Source organism: Canis lupus, chromosome 14 (genome assembly GCF_048164855.1).
Source record: "Canis lupus baileyi chromosome 14, mCanLup2.hap1, whole genome shotgun sequence".
Lineage (NCBI taxonomy): Eukaryota > Metazoa > Chordata > Mammalia > Carnivora > Canidae > Canis > Canis lupus.
In genome coordinates, this window is record NC_132851.1 from 55,189,548 (window position 1) to 55,203,794 (window position 14,247).

The 14,247-nt window shown below is 35.5% G+C and overlaps 1 protein-coding gene across 23 annotated transcripts in view; it reads left to right on the forward strand.

The window, feature by feature from the left end:
• Positions 1–14,247, forward strand: part of ADGRL3 (adhesion G protein-coupled receptor L3) — an 856,207-nt gene that overhangs the window by 309,256 nt on the left and 532,704 nt on the right. For 22 of the 23 annotated variants that reach the window (XM_072775204.1, XM_072775207.1, XM_072775212.1 and 19 more), the window contains one exon: positions 7,696–7,899. The exons of the other annotated variant lie outside the window; for it this stretch is intronic. In XM_072775204.1, the coding sequence (XP_072631305.1) occupies positions 7,696–7,899 (204 nt within the window). The remainder of the gene's footprint in view (positions 1–7,695; positions 7,900–14,247) is intronic. 23 annotated transcript variants of the gene reach the window in all.

Sequence of the window (14,247 nt, forward strand, 5' to 3'; positions counted from 1 at the left end):
TTGAAGACATGAAAGTAGTAATCATAGACAAGACCTGAATTAGATCAAGACTATACTTTTCTATAGCTCTTGTTACAAATCAACAATGGTGGCTACTATTTAGCAAGGATCCTTTCTTTTCCCTTTTGATAGTGAAGTTGGTGTAACCATTGAAACCTTAAGGGCACATTATTTAATAATGAAGACAGATAATACATAAAATTCAAAGCAACAGGCTAGTATGATGCTGTCCCTCTGGGAAATGCTGCACATTTGCTTAAAAGAAAGCCTTTTAGATTAGTCACAATAGCTCAGGACAGTGGGAATAGCTGTGATAGCCCACATGTTTTATAGGTTACAGGCTATTGTTAGGAGACAGGTTTGATGTCATGCCGTTGCACCCAGATAAAAACCACCATGTCCAGGTGGCATCCAATAATAATGATACTCTATGTATACACAACCAACATAATATAATAGGTCATTTTAACATGTCAGCTTGTTAATGTATCTGCTTTCCTGTTAACCAGCATTTAGTCATTCATTTTGTGTTGAGGAAGCAGTGGTGGAGGTAAAAATCTCTTACTACCAGAATAAACAATTGATTAAAAACTTTTCATTCTTCTCAACTATCTTCAGAGATGCCAGTTATGATTAATTTAAGATAGAACTAACTAACAAGATAGGTTTCTGTTAAAATATATATGGTTTTCACTGTTTTTTTCCCACATACCATGTATAATTGGCACTATGATTAAGGAAAAGTGTCCCATTACTATTGTAATAAAGATTTTTAAAGAAATGATTTACTATACAACATTTTGAAAGCATAGCTTCCATACCATTACAATTTTATTATACTTTAATAGGGAAGTAGAGGGAAGGGAATGAAAAGAAAACCAGTATTTTCCAAATAATAAATTCTAGAGTTTTATTTTTGCTACCATAAATTTAAATCTGTTTACTTTATTACAAAAGCAGATATTTTTGCTTAAAAAAGAAAAAAAAATTATTAGTAATCATTCATCTGATGAATAAGATATATAATACACACTTTATTTATTTTGAATGAATATAATGTCTACTTGTCAGAAGCTAAATTTTTGAAATAAATTTACAACAGCAGAGACTTTACTCTCTGCTTACTCATTTTAACAAATGTTTGAGATATTTACAACACAGTATTAGAATCTAGGCAACTCTTGCTATGAATGAACTACAATTTTTCCCTCTATTTTTAGGATATGAAAGATGCCAGACTTGAAAACCAATTAAAAAGTTTTCTTATATTGTTTAAGATTTTATTTATTTAATTGAGAGAGCATGAAAGTGAGAGAGCACAGGCAGGGAGAGTGGCAGAAGGAGAGGGAAAAGTAGGCTCTCTGTTGACCAGGAAGCCTGATACAGGACTTCATCCCAGCACTCTGAGATCTTGATCTTAGCCGAAGGCAGACTCTTAACCTACTGAGCCACCCAGGTACCTCTAAAAAGTATTCTTTAAGTGTTATTTCTTTTATTTTTTAACAAGTAGGGATTAAGTTTCTCTTTAGTTTCATTCATAACCAAGTGTTTGACGCTTCCACTATTCTCAGAATATCATACAGCTTTTATATCTTGATCATTCAGTCTTCTGATGACAGTTTAGCCATAATATGTTTTATTTTACTGTAACAACCTATGTTGTAGAGAAGAAGAGTAAGGAACCCAGTTTGAAAGGAAATTGTTTACCCACGTAGGGCATACCAATGCTTCATGAAGCAATTCGGTCTAGAGAAGTATATTGAGTTAAATTGAATAATATCCAGGTATGCTATGAAAGTTGCTTCATTATACACAGGTGGGTAATTTATCACTACAAAACCATTTTCTTCTGAGAACTAGAATGAAACAGATTTTTCTCTGTGTAAGAACTTCCATGTTGTAATTTCTACCTGGTGGCTTCCTTGTCGGATGCTTGAATTGAAACTTTTATGACTATTGTTAGAGATTACTACCCAGCCGATAAAGAAATTATGCAGCTGTCACATACACCTTAGGGAGAAATCAGGAAAGAAGTAATCTTCTTATATGAACTAAATGAAGGTGGTGAGGGAAAGGTAGTGCCTTTCAGTATGCATAAGGAAGCAAGATTGGAAAAATGTTTTTATTGACAAGAAAAGCAGAAGCAGTAATCTCTTGTCTGTCTCTCCCTCTCTTTCTCTCTTTCCCTCTCTTTTTTGCTGATTCCTCCCTCCCATATTTCCTTACCCTCCTTCTCTCTCTCTCTTTCTCTCCTTATATATGAATATTACACTGAAGTTGGTTTAGACATTCCTTATCAATCAACCATGTAAGTATTTTAGTATAGTTTCTAGCATTTACATAGCACTTTACAGTTAGCTGAACACCTTTGCACACAATAGCTCAATAAATACTCATATCCAGTGAGTCATAGGTAGTAGTATCAGTAATTTTAAGATGAAAAAAAAATAGATTCAGAGCCATCCATCTAATGATGCAGGGACATTTCAAATAGTTCTTAGAAGAGAAACTCAAGGGTGCCTGGGTAGCTCAGTCAGTTAAGCATCTGCCTTTATTGGGTCATGATCCTAGGGTCCTGGATTCTAGTCCCATGTTGGACTTCCAGCTCAATGGGGAGTCTGCTTCACCCTCTTCCTCTATCCTACTGCCCGCTTATGCTTCCTCTCCCATGTGTGCACTCTTTCTCTCAAATAAATAAGATCTTAAAAAAAAGAAAAAAAGAGAAATTCAAAAATCTTAAACATGTCGTGGAGGCTTCTTCCAAAGGCATTTTAATGACCTATGAGCATTTGCCTTATTTCATAGACCTATGATTTAAATTATAAATAAACCAATCTAAATAACATATAGAAGATTGAGCTACATATTATAAAACAAAACAAGTAAAATTTTTAATATTTCATTTAGGGAAGAAAACAGTATTATGTTTATATAAACCTAGAGATAATAGTGAAAAGTAAAAATGAATAGTTTGTTAGGTCATAGTTGTAATTACTACATTTCAAACTCTAGAAGGCTTATAATAAGCTAATTATTTTAAAAATATGGTAAAATATTACTCCCAAACACAAAAACAAATGACTTGTGAAAAGCATCCTTAGTATATGAAATTTAAATCACTTGTAGTCCTGATAGGTACTCTCTGGTGGTATTTTGTTGTTAGCATTTCTCTCACCTTATAGAGAGCATTACAGCCCATGGTTTTGTCTAGATCCCATGCTCACTATTATGATCGATAGATGCTTGGAGGAAGAAGCTGAATAACTGGCTGAATTACATAGCTGTTCATCAAAGGAGAACAAGAAAACAGAAACCATCAAATTGGTTAGCAATAATGCTTATTTTGTACTTTTATTATTTCTAAATCTTGATCTCAAAGTATATATCATTGAAATATGACTTTTTTATATTTATTTCAATTTTAAACTCCACGGATATGATAAGAACTCTGATATTGCCATCATTTAGACTTTATACCTCACGTGCTCATTATTTTTCCTTTCCTTACTTCTTGCCTTAAGTTCACCTCAAACTATTATTCAGGAACTTTGATGCTTTGATGGCTTTTGATGTTTGGAGACTAACATAAACATGGGGAAATATTTTTGATCATTTCAGTAGATTTTGAAATATTAATTTTCATAGTTTATGTTTGTCCACTAGGAAAGCAGAATCAAAGTGTTTATATAGGGAAAGATCTGAGTATGAAGTGATTATATAGACAATTTGGATATGGCAATGACTCATATTGCTTATGATGAGTATTAAATATTATTTAGGATGAAAGCAATTCAAACTTGTAAATAGTGAATCTCTATTTTAGAAATATGAAGTCTTAATCAGATATGCAATTTTTGAAGAAACTAAGAAACTAACCTTTCTCAAGAAGGTTAGAAAGAGAGAAAAAGAAGATATGCTGGCCTTATTACCTCCTGTCCCCAAAACAAAATTTCCTTTGAGACATCTAAGGGTTCATATAACAGAGCTTGAAAATGTGATCTCAAATGGAGATGGTAGAGGAGTATTATAGGAGGTGTGTGTGTGTGTGTGTGTGTGTGTGTGCACGCTCTTCTAAATCATCTTTCCCATTTTAATCTGGAAAAGAAATTTAGAATGTGTAGACTCTCTTCAAATATACTTGAAGATAAGTACCTTCTGGGAACAGCTTGATGTATTTGCACAGCCCATTTATATAGAATTTACACAAGTGGTTGGAGAATGCCAAGATATAGGTATCACCTTTCTTCATATGAAGAAGAACTTATTGCTTCAGATACAATTGGGTGCCTTGAGGACTGGCTGAGTTTCTGATCACTGCCTCTTCACATGGCACTTTAGTTTCAAAGTTTTTTAGCAGGCATGCTCTAGCGGTTGTTAGCTAGCAAGTGAGTTGAATGATTCTTTCCAGACTTCAGATTCTGTGCTTCTAATGGAATACCAGACTCACAACTACGATGTTTATCTTGAAGACTTATTTTTATAATAGCTTCAGGAAGACAAATTAGATTTATATTTATAACTCCAATAAATATTTCTCCAGGACTCATAGAGCATTTTAAGTGTAGCATATACAATATTTTTAAAGCAAATGTCCGGATTTTGGGTCTGTTCTGAGAGCCCTTGTCCATGTGGGCAGTGTAACAATCACTCCACTTTTGCTGCCACTGGTTAGTGACACTGGATTCCTTTTACAATAGAGATGGTGAGGTTAAAGGAGACTCAGATCTATAGATGTATAAGATACCCCAATTTCTTTTTTTAAAGATTTTATTTATTTATTCATGAGAGACAGAGAGGCTGAGACATAGGCAGAGGGAGAAGCAGGCTCCCTGAAGGGAGCCTGATGCAGGAGGACTCAATCCCAGACCCCAGGACCATGCACTGAGTTGAAGGCAGATGCTCAACCACTAAGCCACCCAGGCATCCCTACCCCAGTTTCATACAACAAATCAGAGACTAATTTCCTTCAACTTAACAAAGTCTACCAAACTTTATGATATTTTGTATTCCTCCGGCTTGCTCCATGAAATAATTTTATTCTCTAATCTGAACCTGTTCCTTCTAACTCTCTAGATATTGTGCTTTCTGGTGCGTTTGAGAATGTTCTTATTTCTTCTTTAAGCATACATATTTTCCTTTAATGTACATAGTATTATATTTTGTAGCTGGTGATGTTTCCACTTTTCACTTTAAATCATTTGTCATTCTCTACTTAGTCTAGAGATTAACCTTTTCCAAAATAATCTCTAGTTTATTAGAGGTCACTATTCCCAAGTCTTTTTCTGTGACCTGCCCTGTTCCTCCTAAACAGTAACTTCTTTTGGTATGAGCTCATGATCTGGCTCTTGCTTATGTCCTTGATCTCAATCCAGACCATTCTTCTCCCAGCCTACTACATATAGGCTCTTTGGCCGTTGTGCTAGTTCTTGAGTAGACCAATGTTGTTCCAACCTGAGGAATTGCAGCAGTCTGGAATGCTCTTTACTCCTGGTTTTATTTGTGACGAACAGATTTCAGTCTCATTGAGATCTCAGTTTAAATTTTACTCCCACAGATTAAGTCTCCCATAAAACGTAAACCAGAGTATCCTTTACTTATTACCGTATTTAAATTTTCTGTAGATTACTTATATTTATAGAGCATTAAAAATTGCTTATCTGTGTATTCTGTCTCTGATTCATTAAAGTAGCTACATGATCTGTTTTGCTCACCAAAATCTCCAGCACCAAGAAAAAGTCCTAGCACATAATATGAACTCAATAATATTTGTTGAACAAACAAGTACGTGCATGCTCCATCACTCCAAATGTCCTTATATGTTAATTTGGCTGAGGGTGAAATCATTTAATCTATTATAATTCAAGCCTATGGGAAAATATAGTTTTTTCATCTTTTGCCAATTTCCTTCCATAGTATAGTTTATAAAGATGTTAGTTAAAACATGCCTGTATATATTCATGTAAAATATAATTAAGAATTAGTCACATTTTGGGCAACGAGGAGAGGGATATTTTAGAAGTCAAAAGTTCAGGGACACCTGGGTGGCTCAGTGGTTGAGTGTCTGCCTTTGGCTCAGGACGTGATCCTTGAGACCCGGATTGATTCCCACGTTGGGCTCCCTGCGTGGAGTCTGCTTCTCCTTCTGCCTATGTCTCTGCGTCTCTCTCTGTGTCTCTCATGAATAAATAAATAAATCTTTAAAAAAAAAAAGAAGTCAAAAGTTCAGAAAAAATATTATTGGAGTTAAACATTAAAGGAGATAATTACTTAGAGATTTTGATTTTCACAACTTTTTTGGTCTTGAAACTTGTTTCCTGAGATGCCTTTTTCATTTATACGGTCTATCAAAATAGCATTAAGATTACCTCTTGCCCAGATATTTTAATATTCACCCATTATAATGAGTATAAATAAAGTTGTTTCAGGGCAGTGCTAAACTTAGTTATGTTTCTAGACTGGCTAGTTATATTTCAAACTTTTTTAAATCAAAGATGGATTGTTTGACAAATTTCTTAATATTTTTGTTTTCTCTAGGGATTAATTTCTTGTAATTTGGGGGAGAACATGTATTTCATTCTTAATTTGCAAATCTTATACGTCAAGAAATTAGAGCGCCACTGCTTACAGTGTTAGAAAGATGATCATAAATTTTCTTGTCTTATTGAATTTCCTAGTTTCTCTCCTGACTGCTGAATGGTAGTCATACAGCATTATTAATGTGTTCTTAAATATGCATGTCATAATATGTTAAAAATAATTGTGTAAAGCAAATCTTTTTTCCTTGTAAAGACTGTTCCTTTCTGTTAGTAAGAACATTTTCATTATCATTCCTGTTTATCACACTAGTTGCAATTAGTGTAGAAAAATGCGTATCTCGTGTATCAATTTACCAGGTAAAAAGTGTACTTAAATAGCTGTTTTTCATAGCATATAATGTATGACTGTTTTGTGAATTATTAAAAAATTCATATATGTACAATTTTATTTTTTCATTATTGTCTTGGTCTTCCATATTTATTCTTTTATGTAATATGTACCATTTGTCAGTAAATCCGCTGTGTATTTAAATGGCAAAAATGTATGTATATCCTTTTCCCCTTAATGTTCCTCACAGATCTTCATACAGTATCTCTCAAAAAATGTTAAATGACTTGAAACATATAAATACAAAACAATCCATATAAGTGTAACAACAGAATAAATAAAACAAAACTAATAAATCAATAAACACCTCTCTGAAACTTTCGGCACTCCTTACCTCATCAAGCTTTTTGTGTATAGATACTTAGTTTAGTAACATCTTTATTTATACGTAGTGATATCAATACCCATAATTTTACAGCCGAATGCTGTGCATGTATAACATATAAAATCTATATTTTTCCAAGTAGCTTTATCTGCTTTCAATAATTATGTCTAATTTTTCCAATTACTGCTAGGGATTAGGATGAGGTGTTCGGCTTCCTTAAGAGAAGTGTCTGGCTAGTGCAGAAATACACAGTCTGTACCACACCAGGGACGGGGGGGCTGTGTTGTCCTCAGCCCCAGGGTTGTCAGAGTGGGGCCTGGGGTGGCTGGAGTCCAGGGGCTATGGCCTGCAGCGGAGAGCAGCCTTGGGAATAGCCTCTAGCTGGGCTCCTCTGCAGCCAGCCTGAGCTGAGCGGAGTCTGATGGTGCGCCCTGCGGTCCCCGCAGGTGGCAAGCACAGTGAGCGACATCCAGGCCTCGCTGCTCCACTGCGACATGCTGAGCGCAGCCCGGGAGGCGCTCTGCCACCCAGACATCTCCTTCAGCAACCAGCAGCAGAGCGAGCCACTGCTCATCGCGGACAAGGGCCCCGTGGAGCTACCAGAGGAGTTCGTGGTCCAGGTGCCCAAGGAGCCCAGAGTGCAGCCCAAGGTGCGGCCAGCGGTGGGGACAGGGGGCTGGGGGGCGGCTGGGCAGGGACTCCTGGAAGGCTCAGCCCCAGGCGGTGCCCCAAAAGTGTCTTCTCATTTATTTACTGTCAGCATCCACTCGATGTTGACATTTAGGGGTCTCCTCGCCAGTTGTTTAACACTGCATGCTTGTTCTGCATTAGAGCCTCATCGTCATGTCAAAATGTTTGACTTTACATTTCTGAATGGGTTGGAAGTATCTTTGCATCACCACAGGAAGTTCAAAATTACTTTTAGTGACCATTTCAACTACTGTAAAATGTGATGGTTGTAAATGACAAGTTTTAACATTTCTGATCATTGGCGTGTTTGGGGAAAAAAAAAGAACTTATCATCAATGGACACTGCCAAGATTTTGAGGAGAGTATGATGAAAACATCTTGGTTGGGAATTGCATATAGTCATTTAAAGCATAAAATCTGATAGAAAAGTGATTATAAAAGCAACCTGATTTTCTTACGAAAATGTTGGGAGTACTTTATAGTATTGTCTTTGCGGCTGGCAAGTGCAGTGAATGACATCCATCTCTTGAAGCTCCAGCAAGATATTTTATGTAATATTTGCACAAAATTCAATACTATTCTTTTCCCCAATACTTTATATTTTATCTTTATGTAATACTTAGGTGATGTCATTTTTCTTTTTTTCATTAAAGAAAAGTGAGGCACTCCTATCTATCTATAAGGCACTCCTATCCCTCTTATTTCCGCCAGGGAATATAATATAATAAATATAATATGTAATATATATTTTATATATTACATATACTTATATACTTATATATTTTATATATGTAATATATATTCATATATGTAATATATATGTTAATCTATTCATTTTTAATGTTTAAACAAATTTATAAGTTTATATGAATGTAATATGGATATATTTCCCTACATACATTTATAAGAATGCAATGTGGATATATATTCCATACATAGTATATACTCTACAGACTAGTATGTGTAGTATGTATGGAATAATTTCCTTCATAGGCTATATGAAAAAGGCTGGGAAACATTTGCCTGGTGGGGGGTCATAAATACCAAGTCTTTTCCTAAAACTGTCATCTCTTCTATCCCATAATTTTTTCAAGGGGATATTCATACAAGAAATACTGGCAAAGAAACATGAAATACCACTGAGCTTATGTTTTTAGCCCCATTACCATATTCTCTGGGAAATAAGTTGGGATACTTTGTTTTCAGGTCAGGGACCAAGGGAAATGTATCATAAATCCATCTGAGATTTAAAAGGCATGTGAGAGTTAAACCTAACTCTCCATTTACTGCTGCCACGTAGAACAAGTAAGTGTGAGAGTGACTTGGCACTCACAGTGGCTCTGTTTACTCAATCACCTCATTTGATCAATAACTTAGAATCGTTCCATTCAGATTAACATTTCCCCCTTGGTCTTGATGCTTAGTGATGGGGGAGTGCATATGCTTCCACAGAAGTGTGCAAAATTGACTCTAGTGCATTCAGCAAATTCAAGGAAAATGTATAGTAAACATTTTTTAAGAACTTTTGTTTTCTGCTTTCTGTTTTATGCTACCATTTCAAAACTGAAGTTGTCTCAATTTGATGCAGTCATATTTTTCACAGAATGTGCTTCAGTAGTCACAAAGTTTTCTTCATGATGTTGGCTTTTGATTTATAGTCACAAAGTTTTCCTCATGATGTTGGCTTTTGATTTATATTGTAAAATGATATTATTAAATTAATATTATTTAATTTACTCCCGTGCATGGACATTCATCACAGGTTCTAGTATTACTGAAGAAGAAATCCAAAAATAAAGTTTAATTTTTGAGTCAATGTTATAAATGTTCAAACCAGAAACTAACATTAACATATATACACACACATGCTGGCAATTCGCTTCTGAGGAAAAAAACAAAAACAAAAACAGAATATTGGTTGGTTAAAACAGTTTTCCTATAGAAATTTTCCTAAGAACTTGGCTGAATTTAAATGTTTCCCAATATTTACTGCTTAATCAGATTTTTCTATGGTACTAGCTTTTACTTTTTGCCATGTATATGGCAGGTGTCAGTGTAGTAATGGGTTTTAAATCATGCTTTTCCCTCAACTTACAAATGGGAAAATTTCATTATATTTTGCTTTAGACAGAAAAGAAAGTATAGGTATAAGACATCCTTCATGTGACCTCATAAATGGAGATGGAGGTAAATGTCCTGTAATTTCAAAAAGGAGCCTACAGAATCATGTTAATCTGTTATAATGAGACAATATATTTTGAAAGCTGCTTTTGTGCAAAAGTAATTTTATCAATGAGATAAAGAGCATCTGAAGGTCATCTTCTAGTGCTCTCTAAAGAAAGAATAAAGAAAAAAACAGTAAATATTACAGGGGCATAAACTTTACTGATATAGAGGATAATAAAAACAGCTAGAATGCTTGGACAGGTATTAAAAATGAAAGTGAAAAAGGAAATACCACATTACTTTGAGCTCTTCAAATTGAAGAGACAGGGAAGAGTGCACACAAGAAAACATCAGTGAACTCTGGCTTCCACTCTTTTTCACCTCCTCTTTCTCAAAATAAAAACAACAGTCTGTTATAGAAGCAAGATACTCTATTCCATGATACAGAAAACTCAGAAATCACTATCAATAGGGACGCCTGGGTGGCTCAGTGGTTTGGCACTTGCCTCTGGCCAGGGGTGTGATCCTGGAGTCCTGGGAGTCCCACATCAACCTCCCTGCAGGGAGCCTGCTTCTCTCTCTGCCTATGTCTGCCTCTCTCTCTGCGTCTCTCTCATGAATAAATAAATAAAATCTTAAAAAAAAGAAATCTATATCAATCATAGAGACTGATATTAATGCAATTTCTATTGAAAAATCAAGTTGATACTCCTTTTAAAAATGTTAACCTCTATATTTGTTCTATAGATAGTAAAACAAGAAAGTAGAAACCCAACAAAAACAAACCTCACAACATTCAAAAAAATCCTTTTATTGGTTTGAAATTAAACTTTGTCCTTTTTAAAATTTTATATTCATTTGACTCAGGATAGCTAATAACAGTCCTTAAGAGCTAATGAGTGTTTGGATTCATAGGAATTAGGACTACACAGTCGAGCAGCAAAGCATAAAGAGTTTAAAAACATTGTTCTCAGAAGACTTGTTTCTCTTTAGCATATTAAGGCAGAAGGAAGTCTGAGGGCAGATTGCCCAGTTAATGACTAGATACCAAGACTTTTCCTTCCAGCCAAAGGAATGTGAATGTGTTTTTTATCAGGATTTTCCTTACTTTAATTGTGATTTTCGTGCAGATACATAAGAAGTTCATTGAGATGGTCTGCAAATAACCGTCCTGCAAACCACACAGACAGTGTTCAGGGTTCATAGGAGTGTTCTCTCAGAATACAGCTGAAGCATTTCAGTCCTGGCTACTCATAAAATCTCTGTCCGTGCTCACTTTAAAGCGAACCTTTTGCTAAGAGCTAAAATGCTTCTACAAGAGCCTTTTGTATTCTATCAGTATTTTGGAGAGTCACATCAAATTCTACCATCACTTTTTTTCCCCCTCATATTCCCCACTCTTAGGTTTTTATGTTTATAAATGGGAATGCCTTTATGATAATAAGTAAGTAGAAAACTTTTGTTACTTTAAACAAAAGCCAGCCTTTAAAATTAACCTGAATTATTAAATACTGGATATTCCATCATTCATTCCTGCCCTTATTTATTTTTCCAATGACATTGGATTGAGTATAAGTGCGTGCTGAGTACTGCACTCAGTGCTAGGAAGACACAGATAGGAAACTCACAAACTTTGATCTCTCAGTGACTCTTGGGACACAGTAAGAGAGTACAGTGTGGCAAATGCTTGCTGGAGAATACTACTCCCCTGTAACTGAAGAGGCCAAGAACCTTGTTTGTAAAATGCTAATAAACACAAGATTTGGCCTGCACATATTCCAGTGGGAGTTCTAAATGTAGGAGCGGAAATTATGTGGAGAAGTGGTTAAAGATCTGATCAGGATGGCATGATAACAACATTATGCAGAGTTGAGAATTTTTCTGACAGTAGTGAGGCAACAATTAAGTTAATCTTACAGGAATAAGCAAAGACTGACCTGTTGCCTGCATTTGAACAATGAACCAGAGGCTTCAAGACTGGAGATAGGAAGGTTATTCTATTGATTCAAGTAAGAAATGATGGTGGCCCTGACTCAAGGACTGAGTGACATTAGTGATGATGAGGATCAAATGATAGGAGTTGGGGATTCATGGAATATGTGATTAGAGAGAAACGCAGAGGACATTCAGGTTTTTGGCTTAAAAGATAGCATGATGAATGAGTGCCTCTTATTGAGATGTGAAAGACAAGATGAAGCAGAGAATGTTGGTAAGGAATGATAGTGTTATTATCCAAACATGTACAAGTCACTCCTTTAACACATTCCTTTGAATAGATACCTAACTTTTGCCCCAAATTTAAGAACTCATAACTTATAATATACTCGTAATAGAATATACAAATCTGAAAAAGAAAGATAATTAAAAATGCTATTTGATGATCATAAGTTATTCTCATTAAAAATACGTTGTTTCCATTCTTTGTGAGGCATTCTGTTTTGGCTTAGGTATGGTAAGATACTCTATAACAAAAGAGCATCTGCTAGGATTTGTATTCAGTCCTTCCTTCTACTTCCCAGTAATACCAAGCAGGGCTATAGTAGAGCCAAGATTAGATCTGATTTTGAGTTCTCCTGTGTTCCCATGAAACAGCTGACGGAATTCTTACTATATATGTGCATTTGCAATACGTACTTCTCAGTACTGTGGCAAGGAAACAGGTCGAACTGTTGGGACACTTGATCTGCAGGTCTGGATGTATTTGACATTCATTCAGTTCTTTTTTTTTAATATTTTATTTATTTATTCATGAGAGAGAGAGAGAGAGGCAGAGACATAGGCAGAGGGAGAAGTAGACTCCATGCAGGGAGCCCAACGTGGGACTCGATCCTGGGACTCCAGGATCACACCCTGGGCTGAAGGCAGGCGTTAAACTGCTGAGCCACCCGGGGCTCCCTCATTCAGTTCTTAGTACAATGTTCCATGTCAACATTTGGAAGAAACAGGAGACTAATCTGCTCATATGTGTACTCATTAACAGTGTAATATGACACACAGTTTAATAAAATACTAACCTAATATAATCTCCATGTGTCTTTTGAGAGTACCTCAAAAGTGAATCTTGATTTATACTCTTGCCTAATTAAAACTGATTATTAGAATAGCATATCCTTTGATGACATTGTAAAATGATGCAAATTCTTGAAGACGTCTAATACCCTCACTGGTCTGGAGCGTAGACAATCAAAGCTGCACTAAAAAAATATAAGCATATTTAACACTATTAATCTAAGACCGTAGTTGAAGAGCTCAATTGTGCATATAACAGTGTTCTAACAAACTGAGAGAGGCAGAGAAAGGGTGGCAAAAACTCATTTGTTGGGTTACTTGTTTAACAACATGTTTTGGGAATCGAGTCAATTCTTTTATAAACTATGAACTCTCCAACATGATAGGGCAAATCAGTGGCCACTGACTAAATGAGGAACAGGGAGAGGTAAATGTGAGAGGTTTTAAAACCTGTGGGCCAGAACACATACACCTAGTAAATAAGATTAGTAGGCAACATATTTTCTCTTATCTCAGACTGCATTTCTACACGTCTTACTCTTCAGCCTTGTAGAATTTCTGTCAGCTTACCGGACAAACCATGCCCCTTTTCTCTATATCTTTGCAAATGATATTATCTTTGCTTGTTGGAATGTCCTGTGCCACCTGAGTCCTCTTCAGCTTAAAACTAAAAATTTGCTGTAGGGTTGAATTGTATTGATTTTCCTTCATATTCACCCATCCCAAACCCTATTCTTGACAGAACAATTCCTATTCTCTTGATTCTCAGCTAGAATGTCCTGAAAGTTAAGCATGGGCCTGGGGTAAACAAGTTCTCTTGACTTCTGACTGGTTTTTATATTTTTATTTGCTATAACTGATGATCATGGGAAAATCTGAGACCATGTTACTCTTACTATGTTTTTATTAGCGTTACTTACATTGACTTTGATAAGTTAAACTTATGGCATGTTTTCATATTCTTACTTCCCCTACTCCCAAGTTTTTGGAAGTTCTAATTTTGTTACTACATTGTAGTTTGACGTATGTAGGTTAAGTCTGGGAACTCTTAGGGAGATATGGGGATGAAGGAACTTGTCAAAGAAGAACAGATGAATATTGCTAGCAATGGAAAACCCTCTGTTTTACAAGCT